General features: G+C 46.8%; 1 protein-coding gene across 3 annotated transcripts in view; it reads right to left on the bottom strand.

The window, feature by feature from the left end:
• The window catches only part of fbxo16 (F-box protein 16), a 42,705-nt gene continuing 20,078 nt past the window's right edge, over window positions 1-22,627 (bottom strand). The window contains exons 6-9 of one of the 3 annotated variants that reach the window (XM_067984161.1): window positions 14,414-14,628; window positions 13,006-13,108; window positions 2,331-2,556; window positions 1-803 (exon numbers count right to left, since the gene is read on the bottom strand). In XM_067984161.1, the coding sequence (XP_067840262.1) occupies window positions 736-803; window positions 2,331-2,556; window positions 13,006-13,108; window positions 14,414-14,628 (612 nt within the window). In that variant the 3' untranslated portion in view covers window positions 1-735. Of the gene's footprint in view, window positions 804-2,330; window positions 2,557-13,005; window positions 13,127-14,413; window positions 14,629-22,627 lie in introns of all 3 variants that reach the window. The other 2 variants (XM_067984160.1, XM_067984158.1) reach the window with 2 other exon arrangements.

Here is a 22,627-nt window from a genome sequence, read left to right as displayed (position 1 = left end):
TGAGGTAAACCATTTATTTGAGATAGTACATTAGAAGGTCTGGTCAACTGATTTTACAGCATTCACTTGTACTCTACTCCAGTCCATTAATCAAAATGTCACTGCACTGTAAATCAGGGGGATAAAGCCAACGTAGCTATTTTTAAATCGAGTACAACTTGTGCTTTCTAGATGTTGTGTAGATGTATAATCATTGTGGGTGGGAGGAAGGAATTGTGAACTTAAGTTTTTTTTAAATAAAGTGTTCCTGTGAACTATTTTTCCTCTCGAACTTTCCTCACACGGTGTATTTCCTGGGTGGTGTTTCCAGGCCTCAGCTAACTCCGCATAGAAGCCACTGCTAGGAGTTGTATTCATCTTCTGATTTCCCTCCCTATCTGGGGGTTAGCTTCTCTCTTCCTATGTACTCTGTCCTAATACATCAGATGAGGTGCAAACAATATTTTACTGAATGTTTCCAGCTATTAGCCATGATTTTAATTTATTTCTTCACTGATTTGAGTCACAATATAAAACCGCCTTTAATTCTTTTTGTTTCTCGCTTTCACCAAAATGAAACAAGAATAATAATCATTTATCCCAACCACTCAAAGTGTTGCAGTTCTTTATATGATTAAAGGAGATGTTAACACTTCATTTCAACAGCTCCTTCAGTGTTGTGCCACGCCATTCTGTACTAATCTGGCTCGGCCCATTGACAGGGTTACTGTCTCTGCTCCAGGGGGCTTCTCCCTCTCATTCTTCATCAGACCCTCTCTCCGATACGGGGACTTGCCACGGCTGACTCTCAAACAATGGGCAGGCTGGGGAGGAGGCGGGAGCAGAGAACATAGCAAGACGGTTATTTGTTTTTTCCCTGGGGCGCGTTATTCTTCTCCTCTTTAATCCTCCAGTGAGAACATCACTACAGTCGGAGGAGCACTGATCTCCTTGGAACAGAAGGCACATTTTCCCACCACATAAGAACATAAGAAATAGGAGCAGGAGTAGGCCATCCGGCCCCTCGAGCCTGCTCCGCCATTCAACAAGATCATGGATGATCTTCTACCTCAACGCCATTTTCCTGTACTTTCCCATATCCCTTGATGCCTTTAATATCTAGAAATCTATCGATCTCTGTTTTGAATGTACTCAATGACTGAGCCTCCACAGCCCTCTGGGGTAGAGAATTCCAAAGATTCACCACCCTCTGAGTGAAGAAATTTCTCTTCATCTCAGTCCTAAATGGTCTACCCCTTATTCTGAGACTGTGACCCCCTGGTTCTAGCAAGATTGCTCTTGTTTCATAGCCTGGAACTCGGGCAGACTTAAAGGTGTGCATGTGTCGCACACATACCTAGACAGTTTTATACTGTAGACATAGAGCAAGTAAGGGCTCAGTTACAGCGGATTATGGCTAAATTCAGCACTTCCTTTTGGCCCTAAAGCAATGCATAATAAATATGTTTGTAATAAAGACCCTCTGCCCATTGTGCCTAATCTAAACCATGATCTGCACTAATCCTGTGCATGACATTCATCATCCGCAATCTTAACTGCAACATCCATTTCAACAGATTATATTTGTTAGAAATGCTTCAGAAAATGCCAAAAGCTATTATTTCTGCATTGTGCACACTGGCCAGCTACATGTGACAACCTGACGGTATACCAAGCCTCCATATACAGTGCACTGATATCTTCAGAATAGGAATCACTTCAGTATAAAACTAGTTACAGTTTTGTTGCTGTAAGAAGGCTCAGTAGAGGGAACATGCTTCTCTGCAAAGAGAGAGGAAACATCTCAAGATTCAAAAGGTCATGGGTTCAAGTCCCACTCCAGAGACTTGAGCACTATAATCCAGGTTGACATTCCCAGTGCAGTATTGCGGGAGTGCTGCACTGTTGGAGGTGCCGCCTTATAGGTGAGATGTTAAACCGAAGCCCTGCCTGCCCCCTCAGGTGGATGTAAAAGATCCCATGGCGCTATTTTGAAGAAGAGCAGGGGAGTTCTCCCAGTGTCCTGACCAATATTTATCCCTCAACCAAACTAAAACAAATTAGCTGGTCATTTCCCTTATTGCTGATTGTGGGAGCTTGCTCTGCACAAATTGACTGCCGCATTTGCCTTTCTTATGACAGTGACTACAATTCAAAATTATTTAATTGGCTGTGAAGCGCTTTGGGACGTCCTGAGGATGTGAAAGGCACTATTTAAATGGAAGTTCTTTCTTTTCTTTCTCTTTCTGGTGCCACTAAACTGTTTATAGATTGTGTAACTTGCTATTACCAGCAATGACCAGACAGGACTGAAAAGGGGAATAATGCAGATGACTAGCACTATTACTTACAAGGAGTGCTCCTCGGGGTCCGCAGGGAAGCTTTCTGCCCCTTCGTGCTCATCACTGGTACTGCAGGTCGGACTGGTGCTGGTCGAATCCCGGCATTCCATTCAGAGCTCAGGGTTAATGCCTTGGCTTTCTCCTTAGAAACAAAGTCTACCACTGAACCATGACTTGCCCAGACTGGGCGAACTTGACGTTTCTGACTTAAGTTGAAGTCAAGAGACATCCACATCTAAGCACAAATCAAAGCCAAGAAACAATCAGAAATATTTAAAATATATACAGAGGCAGTTTACAACAAATGAGACTGACAGCAGGCGTGTTCTACAGAGATAATGTATCATTAGTTGGATGGGACAAAGTAGAATCATTATGCGCTAGATATGGTTGGTAGAAAGGAGATAAAACACTTAGCTGATCTGAACTGGGGCACCAGTGTGGGCACTGCACCCCTGGGCTAGGATTGGCTAAAAAACAATCCAGGTTCTCAATCCCGATCGCTATCCAGTAACCTCTTGCGTGTGTGAAATTAGGTGAAAACTCAAACAGGCTTAGTTGTGATGCACTCACAGTCAAATAACCTACTGATGCTCAATGTCCAGGTTCACACAAGGCTACCTGGGTGAGTTGGAGGGCTGTTGGCACTCATGGAACCGAACCCTAGTATCAGACATCACTCCTGGGGAGAGAAACCTCTCCGCCTCTCTACCTCTCCCTCCTCCTTTGAGACGCTCCTTAAAACCTACCTCTTTGACCAAGCTTTTGGTCACCTGTCCTAATATCTCCTTATATGGCTCGGTGTCAAATTTTGTCTGATTACGGTCCTGTGAAGTGCCTTGGGACGTATTACTATGTTAAAGGTGCTATATAATGGGAATTGTTGAGTAAAACACTTGAAAAAAAGAGAAAGAAACAGGAATGTAAAATGGTTTGTTCCACGGAGATGGTTTGTTTAGAATGTGATTAGCAAGTGCTCCCATGGGCTCAATGGGTAAATGCACCGTGGCATGGCACTAAGACACACAGACACTTCAGTGCAGTACCGAGGGAGTGCTGCACTGTCAGAGGTGCCATCTTTCGGATGGGACAATAAACCAAGGCCCCATCTGCCTGGTCCTCTGAATGGAAAAGATCCCATAGCACTATTTCAAAGAAGAGCAGGGGAGTTCTCCCCAGTGTCCTGGCCAATATTTATTCCTCAACCCACATCACTAAAAACAGATTATCTGGTCATTATCACATTGCTGTTTGTGGGACCTTGCTGTGTGCAAGTTGGCTGCCGCATTTCCTACATTACAACAGTGACCACACTTCAAAAGTACTTCATTGACTGTAAAGCGCTTTGGGACGTCCTGAGGTCATGAAAGGTGTTATATAAATACAAGTTCTTTCTCCCACCCTCTCAGCTTTAATTCCTTTTTCTCTCCAGAAATGGATCTAATTTCCACTTGAAACATCTGCTCCACAGAAACCTTTAGTAAAAGGTGAAAGATTTATAGGATGTGAGGAGAAACCAGAGTGTACTGGCCTTCATGGTAATTTAGGAACATAGGAAAATGGGAACATAAGAACATAGGAACAAAGGTGCCTAGGAACTTAGGAACATTGGAGCATAGGAACAAAGGAACATAGGAACATGGGAAAATAGGAACATAGGAACGTAAGAACACAGCAGCATAGGGGCACAGGAACATGGGAAAATAGGAACATGGGAAAATAGGAACACGGGAACATAGAAACATAGGAACACAGGAATATAGGAACACGGGAACATAGGAACAGAGAAACATAAGAACACAGCAGCATAGGGGCACAGGAACATGGGAAAATAGGAACACAGGAAAATAGGAACACGGGAACATAGAAACATAGGAACACAGGACTATAGGAACACGGGAACATAGGAACAAAGAAACATGAGAGCACAGGAACACTGGAAAATCCTGGTAATTTATTCTCCAAATCTATTACATTTTGGAAAAAAAGTTCTGCCCAACTTCCCTTCTTACCCCTGACCTCCTAATATTGTATTCTTATAGGCCTCGACAGGGTAGATGCTGGGTGGATGTTTCCCCTGGCTGGGGAATCTAGAACCAGGGGTCACTGTCTCAGAATAAGGGGTAGGCCATTTAGGACTGAGATGAGGAGAAATTTCTTCACTCAGAGGGTGGTGAATCTTTGGAATTCTCTACCCCAGAGGGCTGTGGGGACTCAGTCATTGAGTACATTCAAAACAGAGATCGATAGATTTCTAGATATTAAATGCATCAAGGGATATGGGGATGGTGCAGGAAAATGGCGTTGAGGTAGAAGATCAGCCGTGATCTTATTGAATGGTGGAGCAGGCTCGAGGAGCCAGATGGCCTACTCTTGCTCCTATTTCTTATGATCTTATGTCCTTAACTTGTGTCTCCTGGTGTTTCAGCCTTTAACTGTAGTGAACAATTTACTGTCAACAAAATAAACCCAAGCTGTTTTTTTCACTATTAAAAAGACGCAGTAAAGGAGAACTGTCACTAGGTGGCACAGAAGCACCAATTGTGACAAGTTTGAGAGCTGACACAGCAAATGGTGTTAAACATCACTGGGACAAAGCTTCATCACTACATCCTAGCACTACTCCAGGAATGGCCAAAATGCCTTCACACCACCCACCCAGGCACAGGTCTGTTGGGTAATTATCTGCCACTGTGTTCACATTGGAAGTAGTACAGATCAGGTTTGAGGCCCATTCCCTTCTCCGTCCTCCTGATCCTTGTGAATATACGCTTGCTCCATCCTCCTCAGAGTCTGGGGTGTCTTCCAATATAGTTAATTTACTTTTAAGGACATGTAAGGAGTGGGTGCACAGGCAGTGCCTGCTGGTGTTGATGAATGGTGTGATGCCCACAGGTGCCAGTGTCAGTGACAGAGGATAGGCCCTTTGATAGCAACATTCCTACATGTACTGCAAGATTTTGCATGGCCATGGAGATAGACACTTTCCAAAGTAACGATTTGAAAACTAAGAGGAATTTGTTTGATTGATAACTAATGGAATGTTGGCCTTTATCTCAAGGTGCTGGAATACAAAGGGTAGGAAGCGATGCTTCAGTTGTACAGAGCTCTGGTCAGACCCCATCTGGAGATACTGTGTTCAGTTCTGGGCACCACACCTCAGGAAGGATATACTGACCTTGGAGGGGGTGCAGCGCAGATTCACCAGAATGACACCGGCTTAAAGGGTTAAATTATGAGGACAGGTTGCAGGGGCTGAATGGCCTCCTCCTGTTCCTATAATGACTTTTCCCTGCACTTGTGGGAACTGCATCAGCAAAAGGCATTATTACTCCTGCTCGCCTTCTACCCAGCACCATTTTGATTGGGGTCTTTGGATAGGCAGCCAAGACTCCTGCCAGAAGCAGGAGGGAGTCTCACTCTACAATGCAAATCGGGGTCTTATGATCTCAATAGGCCCCCAATGCAGTTTTCAAGTCCTAATGGGCGGAGCACGTGCTGTGCCCTGAGGTACTGGACATAGAGCGGTCCGTAAAGGGACTGCTGCAGGCCACTCCAAGAATGGGGCAGGTATGGGTATTATTGCAAAAAATCAACCCGCTTGATGCCTGACCCTCCGCAGTCTGTAACCCCCCGGGATCGGTCTCTCCCCCAACTTAATGAACTCAACCAGCTTGGCTCTACCGAGGAGCCACCAGATTCCCGCCCCTCCGATCAGAATCCGGGAGGCAGCGATCTGTGAATATGGCAATGGAGTTTACCATCAAGATGGTTCAGGCCTCTAGGCAGCTATCATTGGGCGAGCAGGAGGCTCCGTCTGCCCCCCTTCCACCAGTGAAAGGGACTGCCCCCACCACCCAGTGTTTCATTGTTAAATATTACAGCAAATTTTGTTTTAAAATTTTCCACTGGATGCAGTCATGGGAAAAATTGCATGTCCAAATAAAAAAACGACAAAACAAAAATGGGGAAATCCTTACCCAGTGAGATATATTGAATTAGCAGGGGGAGAATCTGAAAGAGATCTGGGAGTATAGCAGACTCACCACACTTACCATATCCGATCATTGTGGAGCAGCAATCAAAGGAAACAGAATGTTCAGCGACATTGTCAAAGCAGAGTACAAGACCAAGGCTGACAGACAGAAACTAAATAGTTCTCTGGTGCTGCACCTTGATCAGCCCTGGTCAACGAGGTGAGAAGGAAACACCTAGACCCCAGAAACCATACAGAGAAAGGACCAAAGCCAATCCCTACTGTCAGAGAACTGAGCAACAAGGAAAGGTTGGAAAAACTCGGACATCTTCTGCTTGAAAGAAAGTGAATCGCGGAGGCTGATACAGGCACGCAAGATACTTCACAACTTCAAGTTAAACTGTGACTACAGGACAGAGACACGGGTAAAGGGAAATTTCAGCACTAATGATTAATGCCTGGGATGGCCTTCCAGATAGGGTCATGCATACAACCACTAGAATCAATCAAGAAGCAGTTGGGTGCCGTGACGGTGGAACTGTAGGTTTCTATGGAAGGATGAGTTAGATGGGCCAAAAAGCCTCCCTCATCTGTACTTGTACCTGTGATCTCTAGTTCCTTTCTTTGTTTGGAAAGTACCAGTGGGCCTACAAAGCCCTGGGACTCAACAAACTGGAGTTGGAAGTGGAGCCAGTGCTGTCATTTTGGTCGTCCCCTTTACTTCAATATTCTTTCCTCACCTCGAGGATTACCTCTTAGGAACTAGAATTTGAGGTCTCTTTGGGTCAATGACACAGGGAAGTTATTCCTGCCTGAAGGACTGCCTCCCAGCAGACTACAAAGGCCCTTTGCTCAGTTTGGAGGAGGCAACTTTTGTAATTGTGTTGTCTACCCAACACCTGGTGTGTGTTTGTCGAGGAAGGGCCCAGGACTATCAGTGCAGATCTCATAACTGGGTCCCACCAACTGCTGCAGGCAAAGCGAGTTCAACCACAGAAAGGCTGTCTTGATCAACTGACAATGAAAATCCAAACATGAGAAACTAATCAACCAAATATTAACATGTAAATAGTAAAACATTGATCCTTCTTAAGAATACCATAAATTTAATTGGAATGATTATTGACACCACTGTGTCAGCCAATGAGTTAGGGGCGGGACGCACAGCAGGGTCTATTTACACTACTGCACTATTGCACTACTGCAAACAGAACTCGTGACCAAAACTACAGCAAAGTCTCCTGAAAGAAGCAGGATTATTTGTCCAGCAAAATGCAGTGAGTGGAGGATAGTTACATAATACAAATTATGTGCGTAAAATCAATCCTAGTCACTTACAGCAGCACGGTCTCCACGTATGATTGACAGGGGAATTACCCAGTCATCTCCATTCTGGCCGCGAATAGTGGTGTCACTATATGCAGCCAAATTTAACAACAGTGCCCGGGAAATAGACATCACCTGTAGGACACTCAATGGGGTGAAACTGGTCTTTGGCGAATGCAGGAAATGGGTAACAGCAAATCAGCAGCCTGTTTTACACCGCTCCCCATTTCCTTTTCCATTGAAGTCAATGGGCACGGTGTAGAAGGGGCATCGATTCACTGTCACCCATTTCACACTGGCTCCAAAGACCAATTTCACCCCTCCCCCCCAAGTTCCTTAAAGTGAGGGCCTACCCACACTCGGAGCGGAGCTACAGGCGGGAGCGGACCTAGGAGAGAGCGCGGGACTCGGAGACTACTAAAGGCCCAGGCTCGAGGGCCGACCCGCACTCGGAGCGGAGCTACAGGCGGGAGCGGACCTTGGAGAGAGCGCGGGACTCGGAGACTACTAAAGGCCCAGGCTCGAGGGCCTACCCGCACTCGGAGCGGAGCTACAGGCGGGAGCTGACCGAGGAGAGAGCGCGGCACTCGGAGACTACTAAAGGCCCAGGCTCGAGGGCCTACCCGCACTCGGAGCGGAGCTACAGGCGGGAGCGGACCTAGGAGAGAGCGCGGGACTCGGAGACTACTAAAGGCCCAGGCTCGAGGGCCTACCCGCAGAAAGGCAAACGGTGAAAAAAACAAGGATTGACGTCACAGGACAGCGGGTAGGTGATTGGCGAGTCGATAAAGGGAGCAGCGGAGGCCTGAGGTGAGTAATTAAACTCACCTACGTGAGTCTTTTTCCCCAGCGGGGAAGGAGCTTCGCGGGCTTTTTCAAAGGCAGGGGGCGGGGCCAATTAATTGGTACCCGTATATAGGTGGAGCGGTTGCTAAACCCGAGACACTACACTAGTAGTGACTCCCACCCTCCCACCTCCTCTAACCTTTTGGGGGGTAGAGGGAATTTAAAGGGTAGGTTCGTTTTTATATTTTGTTTTCAGGGACTTAACTCCTGGACCTAAGATAAATAAGAAGCAAAAAGTAATCCAAAGTGGGACGTCACCAAGGAAGAGGTAAGTGATTGGTTGGTGAGTATTTTCCTGCTGAATTTGTCTAAGGTTAGAGTTTGTGGATTCTCGGGTCTCTGTTGTGTAGTGGGGGACTGCTGTTCATCAAGGGCCCTTGAGTATACCTTTTAATTGAAGTGAAATTGGTGGGATTCATTTAATTTGAATTAATTAGCTAAAGGGTAAGTCATGTCAGGACAGCCCAGCCTCGTGTTATGCTCTTCCTGCTCTATGTGGGAAATCAGGGCCCCTTCCGGTGTCCCTGACGACCATGTGTGCGGGAAATGTATCCAGCTGCAGCTACTGACAAACCGCATTGCGGCATGAGAGCTGCGGATGGATTCATTATGGAGCATTCGCGATGCTGAAAACGTCGTGGATAGCACGTTTAGTGAGATGGTCACACCGCAGGCAAAGGTTGTACAGGCAGGAAGTAAGTGGGTGACCTCCAGGCAGAGTAAGAGGAGCAGGCAGGCAGTGCAGGGGTCCTCTGTGGCCGTCCCCCTCTCAAACAAATATACCGCTTTGGATATTGTTGAGGGGGATGACTTATCAGGGGATTTACCTGAGGAAGGAGGAAGTCTCCGAAAGCTTGTGAATTTAAAATAAAATTGCTGGACTATAACTTGGTGTTGTAAAATTGTTTACAATTATCAGGGGAAGGCAGCAGCAGCCAACTTCCTGGCACCAGGGGTAGCTCTGCTGCACAGGCTGGGAGGAAAAAGAGTGGAAGAGCTATAGTGGTAGGGGATTCTATCGTAAGGGGAACAGACAGGCGTTTCTGTGGCCGTAAACGTGACTCCAGGATGGTTTGTTGCCTCCCTGGTGCCAGGGTCATGGATGTCACTGAGCGGCTACAGGGCATTCTCAAGGGGGAGGGTGAGCAGGCAGAGGTCGTGGTCCACATTGGGACCAACGACATAGGTAGGAAGGGAGATGAGGTCCTGCATCAAGAATTTAGGGAGCGAGGTAGCAGATTAAAGAGCAGGACCTCAAAGGTTATAATCTCTGGATTACTCCCAGTGCCACGGGCTAGTGAGTATAGAAATAGGAGGATAGAACAGATGAATGCGTGGCTAAAGAGTTGGTGCAGGAGGGAGGGTTTCAGTTTCCTGGATCACTGGGCCTGCTTCTGGGGAAGGTGGGACTTGTACAAGTCGGACGGGTTGCACCTGAACCAGAGCGGGACAAATATCCTTGCGGGGAGGTTTGCTAGCACTGTTGGGGGTGGTTTAAACTAACTTGGCAGGGGGATGGGATACAGAGTGGAGCTACAATAGGGGGTGATGTGCAGCCAAATATAGAGAAAAAAACAAGTCAGCTTGGAAGACAGGGCAAATATGTAAGAGCAAGGCTGGATGGCATCTATTTTAATGCAAGCAGTCTTGCAAATAAGGTGGATGAACTGAAGGTGTTGATAAACACATGGGAGTATGATATTGTTGCTGTCACAGAGACATGGTTGAGGGAGGGGCAAGACTGGCAGCTCAATATTCCGGGGTACAGAATCTTCAGGCGAGACAGAGGGGGAGGTATAAGAGGAGGTGGGGGGGGTCGCAATATTAATTAAAGAATCAATTACTGCCATAAGGAGGGATGATATATTAGCAGGTTCCTCAAATGAGGCCATATGGGTGGAGCTTAAAAACGAAAAGGGGGCAAGCACTTTGATGGGAGTGTACTATAGACCCCCAAACAGTCAGGGGGAGATAGAGGAACAGATAACTGAGGCAAATCTCAGAAAATTGTGCAAATAATAGGGTAATAATAGTGGGGGATTTCAACTTCCCCAATATTAACTGGGATACTCAGAGTGTAAAAGGCTTAGAGGGTACAAAATTCTTAACGTGCATCCAGGAGAGCTTTTTGAGCCAGCATGTAGAAAGTCCTACAAGAGAGGGGGCGGTACTGGACCTAATTCTAGGGAATGTGGCCGGCCAAGTGGAAGAAGTGCTAGTAGGTGAGCACTTTGGTGACAGTGACCATAATTCGGTGAGATTTAAGTTGGTCATGGAAAAGGACAGGGAGGGGCCGGAAATAAAGGTTCTAAATTGGGGGAAGGCCGATTTTAATAGGATAAGGCAGGATCTGGCCAAAATGGACTGGGATCAGCTGCTTGTAGGAAAATCCGCATCGGAGCAATGGGAGTCTTTCAGAAGGGAGATTGAGACCATACAATGGCAACATGTTCCCGTAAAGGTCAAGGGTGGTTCCAAGAACTCCAGGGAACCTTGGATGTCAGGGGATATACGAGAATGGATTAGAAAAAAAAGGAGGGCTTTTGGCAGATACAAAAGGCTAAGGACGGAGGAAGCCCTAGAGGAGTACAAAAAGTGCAGGGGGATACTTAAAAAGGAAATTAGGAGATCAAGGAGGGGCCATGAAAAAACACTGGCAAGCAAAATAAAGGAAAATCCTAAGATGTTTTATAAGTATATTAAGGGTAAGAGGATAACGAGGGAAAAAATAGGGCCCATTAGGGACAAAAATGGCAATCTGTGTGTGGAGCCGGAAGACGTAGGAGGGGTTCTAAATGAATTTTTTGCATCTGTTTTCACTATGGAGAAGGACGAGGTAGACATAGAAATACGACAGGGGGACTGTGATATACTCGAACATATTAACATCGAGCGGGAGGAGGTATTGGCGGTTTTAGCAGGCCTAAAAATGGATAAATCCCCAGGCCCGGACGAAATGTATCCCAGGCTACTGTGTGAAGCAAAGGAGGAGATTGCGGGGGCTCTGACACATATATTCAGAACCTCTCTGGCCACAGGGGATGTGCCAGAGGACTGGAGAACCGCTAATGTAGTACCATTATTCAAGAAGGGGAGTAGGGAAAAACCGGGGAACTACAGGCCAGTGAGCCTAACATCAGTGGTAAGAAAATTATTGGAAAAAATTCTGAAGGACAAAATTAGTCTCCACTTGGAGAAGCAAGGATTAATCAGGGATAGTCAACATGGCTTTGTCAAGGGAAGATCATGTCTGACTAATTTGATTGAATTTTTTGAGGGGGTGACGAGGCGTGTGGATGAGGGTAACGCAGTGAATGTGGTATACATGGATTTCAGTAAGGCCTTCGATAAAGTCCCACACAGGAGACTGGTCAAGAAGGTACGAGCCCATGGAGTCCAGGGTGCCTTGGCACTTTGGATACAAAACTGGCTTAGTGGCAGAAGGCAGAGGGTGATGGTCGAAGGTTGTTTTTGTGACTGGAAGCCTGTGGCCAGTGGGGTACCACAGGGATCTGTGCTGGAGCCCTTGCTGTTTGTGGTCTACATTAACGACTTGGATATGAATGTAAAAGGTATGATCAGTAAGTTCGCTGATGATACAAAAATTGGTAGGGTGGTAAATAGCGAGGATAGCCTCAGTCTGCAGGACGATATAGATGGGTTGGTCAGATGGGCGGAACAGTGGCAAATGGAATTTAACCCGGAAAAGTGCGAGGTGATGCACTTTGGAGGGACTAACAAGGCAAGGGAATACACAATGAATGGGAAGACCCGAGGCAAGACAGAGGGTCAGAGGGATCTTGGTGTGCAAGTTCACAGATCCCTGAAGGCGGCGGAACAGGTAGATAAGGTGGTAAAGAAGGCATATGGGATACTTGCCTTTATTAGCCGAGGCATAGAATATAAGAGCAAGGAGGTTATGATGGAGCTGTATAAAACACTGGTTAGGCCACAGCTGGAGTACTGTGTGCAGTTCTGGTCGCCGCACTACAGGAAGGATGTGATCGCTTTGGAGAGGGTGCAGAGGAGATTCACCAGGATGTTACCAGGGCTGGAGCGCTTCAGCTATGAAGAGAGACTGGGAAGATTGGGTTTGTTTTCCTTGGAGCAGAGGAGGCTGAGGGGGGACATGATTGAGGTGTACAAAATTATGAGGGGCACAGATAGGATGGATACTAAGGAGCTTTTTCCCTTCGTTGAGGGTTCTATAACAAGAGGGCATAGATTCAAGGTAAAAGGCGGGAGGTTTAGAGGGGATTTGAGAAAGAACTTTTTCACCCAGAGGGTGGTTGGAGTCTGGAACTCACTGCCTGAGAGGGTTGTGGAGGCAGGAACCCTCACAACATTCAAGAAGCATTTGGATGAGCACTTGAAATGCCATAGCATACAAGGCTACGGACCAAATGCTGGAATATGGGATTAGATTAGACTGGGCTTGATGGCCGGCGCGGACACGATGGGCCGAAGGGCCTCTATCCGTGCTGTATAACTCTATGACTCTATGAAAGCCGAGGAAGGAAGTATTAGCCAGCCTACCAGTGACTTCACCTTCCTCATTGTGTAGTTTGCTGATGGATGCCTCTTTCTTTCGTGTGCCTGTCGACTAAGATCAGGGGTGGCTCCGCCTCCCTTCTTTCTCCTGGAAAAATACAGCAGCCTTCACCCAAAAAAAAAAAATTAATTCAAGGCACGACATGTAGAATGAGCAGAGAATAATGCACAGCGACTGGTGTGATAGGCACAGGCCCAGCATTTTACCTGCAGTAGTTATGCGGAGGATGTATATCACTATGTGACAGGTTACAAAGATTAAACCACAACTCACGGAATGAATAATCCCCACTAACATATGTGATACACCAAACCACACATCGAACAAGAGCCCGCTCTGCCCCATAAAAAATCTATTCAGGTTTTTGACATTTAGATCAATAAATATATCAATAAAATATGATAAAAGCTCATTTATTGTATTTTATACATAAAATTGTTAATTTTGTCAATTTTAAAATTTGGGGTCAGTGGTGCAATTTGACTCAAAATAAAGCTATTTATAGCTTTAACAGAATCTGAGTGAACTCATTTTACTTTTACTTAAATCTTTTCTACACTCTCCTCAAAAAAGATTATTCCCAAGGCCCAAGTTAAATTTGCACTCTGAAAGGTTCTGGGTCCCAGTATTGCTTTCCCCGCTGCTCTTGGGTGCTGCGCCTGGCCTGATCTGAACCCACTAGGATTTGTGGGTTCAAGCCAGTTGCGTGACCCCAACGTGGCCCTGGGACAGTCCTGGACACCTTGCCAGGAGTCTGTGCCCAGAATCAGGAGTAAAAAGACAGTGGTGGCAACGGGCACTGGTTGTGGGACAGCAGCCAGAAGGCCTCCAGCCCCAGAGATCCGGTGGGTCCCTGTGGGAAAAGAAAAGGCTATTTCCCTTTCTTGGCCTTGCTGCCTGGCCCTCGCAGACCCTCTGATCTGAAGGAGTCTTCTTCAGGCACGAAGGTGGTCAAGAGCAGGGGCTTGTGCCAGCTTCTTCAGACCCTGTGTGAAGGGGACCAGGAGCAGGGGCTTGTGCCAGCTTCTTCAGACCCTGTGTGAAGGGGTATCCTTCAGGTGAACCTTCAGGAACACAGACGGCAGGGCTGGGAATGACCCATTTATGTGCCCAGCCCCTATGCCCGCAACCAGAGAAAGCTCCAGAAATCCCAGGACGATGACAAAAGATGCGGAGAATGGCCGTCACGGGTCTCCACGCGTTTGGCGCCTGGAAAGTGAACCCTTCCCTGGGCCCATTGGAGAGCAACATCAGAGCCATGGAATCCGCTGACGGATCGCGCCAACAGCCAGAGAGTGCTGGGGATGCTGGGGCTTCGCCGAGCCCCTCCCGAGTGATGGTCGCTCCCTTGCCTGTGGGTGGCCCGAAACCCCCTAAAGCAGGTTTTCTTACGCTTGCCTGGCTTGCTCGATGGGGTCACAGTTATCCAGGTAGTTGAAGCGTACAGTGTCCGTTGGGTGTCGGTCTGACCCGCGCCAGGGTGGGAGCTCGGGCCGCGCTTTCCCAGGAGGGAATCGAGTTGCCGTCGTCCTGGGCGGCTTCTGATCCGTGGGATCCTTCGGTAACGGATGGACTTCCACCACTGTAAACTCGTCTTTGAGCGGAGTCTGGGAACAGGAGGAATGGTGAATAAAGACAGGCTGGAGTCATTCCCATAGGTTGTTATGTTTGATCTTGGGAAGGAGTTCGAGTAAAAAGTCCTCCACGACCTGCACAAGACGCCAGGAATGCACACAGGATCTCACAAGATCCAACCGCACTTTTACAAGTACGAGGTTTAAAAATATAAAATCTTACAGCACAGAAGGAGATCATTCAGCCCATCATGCCTGTGCCGGCTCTTTGAAAGAGCTCTCCAATTAGTCCCACTCCCCTGCTTTTTCCCCATAGCCCCGTAAATGTTTCTTTTTCAAGTATTGATCCAATTCCCTTTTGAAACTTATTATTGAATCTGCTTCCATCACCCTTTCAGGCAGAGCATTCCAGATCATAATAACTCGCTGCGTAAAAATATTTCTCCTCACCACCCCTCTGGTTCTTTTGATAATTACATTAAATCTGTGTCCTCTGGTTTCCGACCCTCCTGCCACTGGAAACAGTTTCTTCTTATTTACTCTATCAAAACCCCTCATAATTTTGAACACCTCTATTAAATGTCCCCTTAAATACTCTGCTCTAAAGAGAACAATCTCATCTTCTCCAGTCTCTCTACATAACTGAAGTCTCACATCACTGGTACCATTCCAATAAATGGTGTAAGGTAAATCCCCCTATGTGGCTCGGTATCAAATTTTGTTTGGAAATTGCTCCTGTGAAGCGCCTTGGGACGTTTTACTACGTCAAAGGCATTACATAAATTCAAGTTGTTGTAGTAAATGTCCTCTGCACCCTCTCCAAGGTCTTGACATCCTTTCTAAAATTGGCCATAATACTCCAGCTGAGGCCTAACTAGTGGTTTATAAAGGGTTAGCATAACTTTCTTGCTATTCTGCATTCAAAGCCATCCGGTGTTCAAATGAAAACTGGTTAAAAGTTTTAACATCTGTAAGCCAAAAGGCTCATTGTCCACGTCCATTGAATAGATGATACTGGATCTTGGCGAGCCTTTACTGCGGAGTGTCTGTGCACACAGTGGTAGTGAGAACCGCATTCTATTATTGCTGCATTTTTTTGAACTCTTGACACCTCAGAGTTTAAGAGTTACTTTCAAGGTAGTTTATTGGTACGCCATGAAAATAAAGTACTTTGGTTAACTAACTTCAAATCATTCACAAGTTGAAGGAATGGATTTAATTTTTTTTTGTAAATGTCTCCATTTTTTTCTTTCGACCACTCCTTGAGCTGTGTTCTCCCCCCCCCCCCCACAAACCCCAGGTGTGAGAGTAGACTGTGGACCTACCACTCTGTCCCACCAAGGTCCCTCTACCAATAGTTGCTGGGAGATGAGTGGGAGCAGCCTCGCCCTGTAGCAATCCAGTGGATTAGAGAGCGGGGCAGTGGGATTAGTATGGGATTGATAAAGGGTTTTTTTTTTATTCATTCATGGAGTGTGGGCATCCCTGGCAAGGCCAGCATTTATTGCCATCCCTAATTGTCCTTGAGAAGGTGGTGGTGAGCCGCCTTCTTGAACCGCTGCAGTCCATGTGATGTAGGTACTCCCACTGTGCTGTTAGGTAGGGAGTTCCAGGATTTTGACTCAGTGATGATGAAGGAACGACAATATATTTCCAAGTCAGGATGGTGTGTGACTTAGAGGGGAATGTGCAGGTGGTGTTGTTCCCATGTGCCTGCTGCCCTTGTCCTTCTAGGTGGTAGAGGTGGCGGGTTTGGGAAGTGCTGTTGAAGAAACCTTGGCGAGTTGCTGCAGTGCATCCTGTGGATGGCACACACTGCAGCCACGGTGCGCCGGTGGTGGAGGGAGTGAATGTTTAAGGTGGTGGGTGGGGTGCCTATCAAGCGGATTGCTTTGTCCTGGATGGTGTCGAGCTTCTTGAGTGTTGTTGGAGCTGCACTCATCCAAGCAAGTGGAGAATATTCCATCACACTCCTAACTTGTGCCTTCGAGATGGTGGAAAGGCTTTGGGGACTCAGGAGGTGAGTCACTCGCTGCAGAATACCCAGCCTCTGACCTGCTCTTGTAGCCACAGTATTTATGTAGCTGGTCCAGTTTAGTTTCTGGTCAATGGTGACCCTCAGGACATTGATGGCAGGGGACTTGGCGATGGTAATGCCTTTGAATGTCAAAGGGAGGTGATTAGACTCTCTCTTGTTGGAGATGGTCATTGCCTGGCACTTTTCTGCGGCGAATGTTATACGCCACTTATCAGCCCATGTCTGGACGTTGTCCAGGTCTTGTTGCATGCGGGCACGGATTACTTCATTATCTGAGTGGCTGCGAATGGAACTGAACACTGTGCAATCATCAGCGAACATCCCCACTTCTGACCTTATGATGGAGGGAAGGTCATTGATGAAGCAGCTGAAGATGGTTGGGCCTAGGACACTGCCCTGAGGAATTCCTGCAGCGATGTCCTGGGGCTGGGATGATTGGCCTCCAACAACCACTACCATCTTCCTTTGTGCTAGATATGACTCCAGCCACTGGAGAGTTTTCCCCAATTTCAATTTTACTAGGGCTCCTTGATCCACACTCGGTCAAATGCTGCACTGATGTCAAGGGCAGTCACTCTCACCTCACCTCTGGAATTCAGCTCTTTTGTCCATGTTTGGACCAAGGCTGTAATGAGGTCTGGAGCTGAGTGGTCCTGGCGGAACCCAAACTGAGCATCAGTGAGCAGGTTAGAAAGCTTGCAGTGGGATTAGTATGGGATTGCTCTGGAAAGGAGCCGGCACAAACACAATAGGCCGAATGGCCTCCTTCTGTGATGTAAACTTCTACCACTGAGTCCTCTAGATCTCAAATCAGCAGAAAACACCATGCTTGGAGATAGCCTTTGGCTCAATGATAGCATTCCTGCCTCTGAGTCAGAGGCTGCAGGGTTTGAAGAGGATACTGCCAATATCACAGTAAAGGAGAAGGTAATAAAGATATTGGATAAGATAAAAATAGTTAAAGAGGGGATACTTAAAGGTTAGCAGTACTCAAAGTAGAAAGGTCACCCGGTCCAGATGGGATGTATCCTAGGTTGCAGACAAAAGTAAGGGTGGAAATTGCGGAATCCTAATTAGGTATGGGAGTGGTGCCAGAGGATTGGAAGATTGCAAATGTTACATCCCTGTTCGAAAAAAAGGAGGGATAAACTTGGCAATTACAGGCCAGTCAGCCTAACAATGGTGGTGGGGAAACTTTGAGAAACAATAATCCAGGACAAAATTAATTGGCACTTGGAAAAGTATGAGTTAATAAATGAAAGTCAGTTGAAGGCAAATCATGTTTGACTAACTTGATTAAGTTCTTTGATGAAGTATCAGAGAGGGTTGATGTGGGTAGTACAGTTGTTGTTGTGTATATGGACTTTCAAAAGGCGTTTGATAAAGTACCACATAGTAGACTTGTTAGCAAAATTAAAGCCCATGGGATTAAAGGGACAGTGGCAGCGTGGCAAAATTGGCTAAGAGACAGAAAGCAGAGAGTATGGTGAAGGGAGGGAGGCATACAATGGTGTTCCTCAGGGGTCAATATTAGGACCATTGCTCTTTTGACATAAATTAATGACCTGAACTTGGGTATACAGAGCATAATTTCAAAGTTTGCAGATGACACGAAACTCAAAAATGTAGTAAACAATGAGGAGGCTAGTAATAGACTTCAGGAGGAAGTAGACAGATTGATAAAATGGGCAGCCACATGGCAGATGAAATTTAACACAGAGAAGTGTGAAGTGATACATTTTAGTAGGAAGAACAAGAGGCAATGTAAGCTAAATGGTACAATTTTAAAAGGGGTGCAGGAACAGAAAGACCTGGGGGAGTATGTACACAAATCTTTGAAAGTGGCAGGACAAGTTAAGAAGACTGTTAAAAAAGTATATGGTATCCTTGGTTTTTATTAATAGAATCATAGAGTACAAAAGCAAGGAAGTTATGCTGAACCTTTATAAAACACTGTTTAGGCTCCAGCTGGAGTATTGTGTCCAATTCTGGGCACCACACTTTAGGAATGATGTCAAGGCCTTAGAGAGGGTGCAGAGGGGATTTACTAGAATGGTGACAGGGATGAGGGACTGGATAGACTGGAACAGCTGGGGTTGTTCTCCTTAGAGCAGAGAAGGGTTTTGATAGAGTAAATAAGGAGAAACTATTTCCAGTGGCAGAAGGATCGGTAACCAGAGGACTCAGATTTAAGGTAACTGGCAAAAGAACCAGAGGCGACATGAGGAAAAAAAATTTTATGCAGCGAGTTGTTATGATCTGGAATGAGCTGCCTGAAAGGGTGGTGGAAGCAGATTCAACAATAACTTTCAAAAGGGAATTGGCTAAATACTAATTGGATTGCTCTTTCAAAGACCCGACACAGGCACAATGAGCTGAATGGCCTCCATCTCTGGTGTATCATTCTATGAACCCTGCTCTCGAAACTCCCAGCGAGTGGAGACCGGAGCTCCAACTCTGAATTTTGGGTTGTCATCCTGCAGATATTCGCATCCGGTGGGTGAGGGTGACACCCCACCCCCTCTCATCGTATGGGTTGTGGGAACTCATAAAACCCTCTCACCGTACAGGGCTAACCACCCCATGGCCTGGCGTAAGGATGGTTACAGCCATGGAAGGGCCATACGTCGCAGCCTCTCAGATTGTTAATTAATCCTTCTACTACTTCACACTGTTCTCCAAGGGAAGAACATGAGGAAACATGTGACAGGTCAGAAAGCTTAGGGAAAAATTGCTAATCAAATTTATTGTAAGAAAGAGATTATATAGAAACAAAAATGAATCAGCAGATAAATGTAAACATGGTACTTAATCCCATCTGTTCTGAAACAAGTTCTGAAGTCTTAGCAGTTCTCCTTAGTAACTTGATCACGAGTTGTGATGAAAAGCTTTAATTCGTATAATGACACAGTGAAATAGGAAACTGAAGACCATGGGGCATCAGTTTCTTTGCTTACCTCCAAGCTAGCATAAAGGAAGATAATAATGGCATCCTTCCCAATTAATCAAAACCGACCAACTTTAAATACAGCTTGCAGTGGCTGACCAGAGATAATGGGAACCCACAGGCGCAAACAACTTCAACCCAGCACTGAATCTTACCAGACATGTCTTAGTTAGAATCAGTTCTGGACAAATTGTTTATGTGTTTGCCCCATATGACTGAGAATTCAAATCACATCTTTTTAACAATGCAGTTAAATGGACCAATTTAAAATTGTAAATAATAGATAATACTCCCAAAGGTATGTATCATTTTTTTTTATTTGTATATTGGATGTGGGAGTCGATGGCAAGGCCAGCATTTGTTGTCCATCCCTATTTGCTCTTGAGAAGGTGGTGATGAGCTGCCTTCTTGAACCGCTGCAGTCCATGTGGTGAAGATTCTCCCACAGTGCTGTTGCTAGTTAGGGAGTTCCAGGATTTTGACCCAGCGACGATGAAGGAATGGCAATATATTTCCAAGTCGGGATGGTATGTGACTTTGAGGGGAACGTGCAGGTGGTGTTATTCCCATGTGCCTGCTGCCCTTGTCCTTCTAGGTGGTAGAGGTCATGGGTTTGGGAGGTGCTGTCAAAGGTATACACTGCAGCCACGGTGCGCCGGTGATGAAGGAAGTGAATGTTTAGGGTGGTGGATGGGGTGCCAATCAAGCGAGTTGCTTTGTCCTGGATGGTGTCAAGCTTCTTGAGTGTTGTTGGAGCTGCACTTATCCAGGCAAGTGGAGAGTATTCCATCACACTCCTGACTTGTGCCTTGTAGATAGTGGGAAGGCTTTGGGGAGTGAGGAGGTGAGTCACTCGCCGCAGAATACCCAGCCTCTGACCTGCTCTCGTAGCCACAGTATTTATGTGGCTGGTTCAGTTAAGTTTCCGGTCAATGGTAACCCCCAGGATGTTGATGGTGGGGGATTTGGCGATGGTAATGTAGTTGAATGTCAAGGGGAGGTGGTTAGACTCTCTCTTGTTGGAGATGGTCATTGCCTGGCACTTGTCTGGCGCGAATGTTACTTGCCACTTATTAGCCCAAGCCTGAATGTTGTCCAGGTCTTGCTGCATGCGGGCACAGACTGCTTCATTATCTGAGGGGTTGCGAATGGAACTGAACACTGCAATCATCAGCGAACATCCCCATTTCTGACCTTATGATGGAGGGAAGGTCATTGATGAAGAAGCTGAAGATGGTTGGGCCTAGGACACTGCCCTGAGGAACTCCTGCAGCAATGTCCTGGGACTGAGATGATTGGCCTCCAACAACCACTACCATCTTTCTTTATGCAAGGTATGACTCCAGCCACTGGAGAGTTTTCCCCCTCATTCCCATTGACTTCAATTTTACTAGGGCTCCTTGGTGCACAAATGAGGTCTGGAGCAGAGTGATCCTGTTGGAACCCAAACTGAGCATCGGTGAGCAGGTTATTGTTGAGTAAGTGCCGCTTGATAGCACTGTTGACGACACCTTCCATCACTTTGCTGATGATTGAGAGTAGGCTGATGTGGTGGTAATTGGCTGGATTGGATTTGTCCTGCTTTTTGTGGACAGGACATACCTGGCCAATTTTCCACATTGTCGGGTAGATGCCAGTGTTGTAGCTGTACTGGAACAGTTTGGCTAGAGGCGCCGCTAGGTCTGAAGCACAAGTCTTCAGCACTACAGTCAGGATGTTGTCGGGGCCCATAGCCTTTGCTGTATCCAGTGCACTCAGCCGTTTCTTGATATTACGTGGAGTGAATCAAATTGGCTGAAGACTGGCTTCTGTGATGGTGGGGATATCGGGAGGAGGCTGAGATGGATCATCCACTCGGCACTTCTGGCTGAAGATGGTTGCAAACGCTTCAGCCTTGTCTTTTGCACTCACGTGCTGGACTCTGCCATCATTGAGGATGGGGAAGTTTACAGAGACTCCTCCTCCCATTAGTTGTTTAATTGTCCACCACCATTCACAACTGGATGTGGCAGGACTGCAGAGCTTTGATCTGATCCGTTGGTTGTGGAAACACTTAGCTCTGTCTATAGCATGTTGCTTCCGCTGTTTAGCATGCATGTAGTCCTGTGTTGTAGCTTCACCAGGTTGGCACCTCAATTTTAGGTACGCCTGGTGCTGCATCTGGCATGCTCTTCTGCACTCCTCACTGAACCAGGGTTGATCCCCTGGCTGGATGGTAATGGTAGATTGAGGAATATGCCGGGCCATGAGGTTACAGATTGTGCTGGAATACAATTCTGCTGCTGTTGATGGCCACAGCACCTCATGGATGCCCACTTTTGAGCTGCTAGATCTGTTCTGAATCTATCCCATTTAGCCTGGTGGCAGTGCCACACAACACATTGGATGGTGACCTCAGTGTGAAGATGGGACTTCGTCTCCACATGGACTGCGTGGTGGTCACTCCTACCAAAACTGTCACGGACAGATGCATCTGCAACAGGTAGATTGGTGAGGACGAGGTCCCTCGTGTTGGCTCGCTCACCACCTGCCACAGGCCCAGTCTGGCAGCTATGTCCTTCAGGACTCGGCCAGCTCCGTCAGTAGCGGTGCTGCCGAGCCACTCTTGGTGATGGACATTGAAGTCCCCCACCAAGAGTACATTCTGTGCCCTTGCTACCCTCAGTGCTTCCTCCAAGTGGTGCTCAACATGGAGGAGGACTGATTCATCAGCTGAGGGAGATTTCATGGGGTCCGGAGTCAATGTTGAGGACTCCCAGGGCCGCTCCCTCCTGACTATATATCACTGTACCGCCACCTCTGGTGGGTCTGTCCTGCCGGTGGGACAGGACATACCCAGGGATGGTGATGGAAGCGTCTGGGACGTTGGCTGAAAGGTATGATTCTGTGAGTATGGCTATGTCAGGCTGTTGCTTGACTAGTCTGTGGGACAACTCTCTCAATTTTGGCACAAGTCCCCAGATGTTAGTGAGGAGGACTTTGCAGGGTCGACTAGGCTTGATTTGCCTTTGTTGTGTCCGGTGCCTGGTGGTCCGATGCCGGGTAGT

This window comes from Heptranchias perlo, chromosome 5 (assembly GCF_035084215.1).
Source record: "Heptranchias perlo isolate sHepPer1 chromosome 5, sHepPer1.hap1, whole genome shotgun sequence".
NCBI classification, from domain to species: Eukaryota; Metazoa; Chordata; class Chondrichthyes; order Hexanchiformes; family Hexanchidae; genus Heptranchias; species Heptranchias perlo.
Note: the sequence above shows the minus strand (reverse complement) of the source record. Positions and strands in the feature narration are given on the sequence as shown.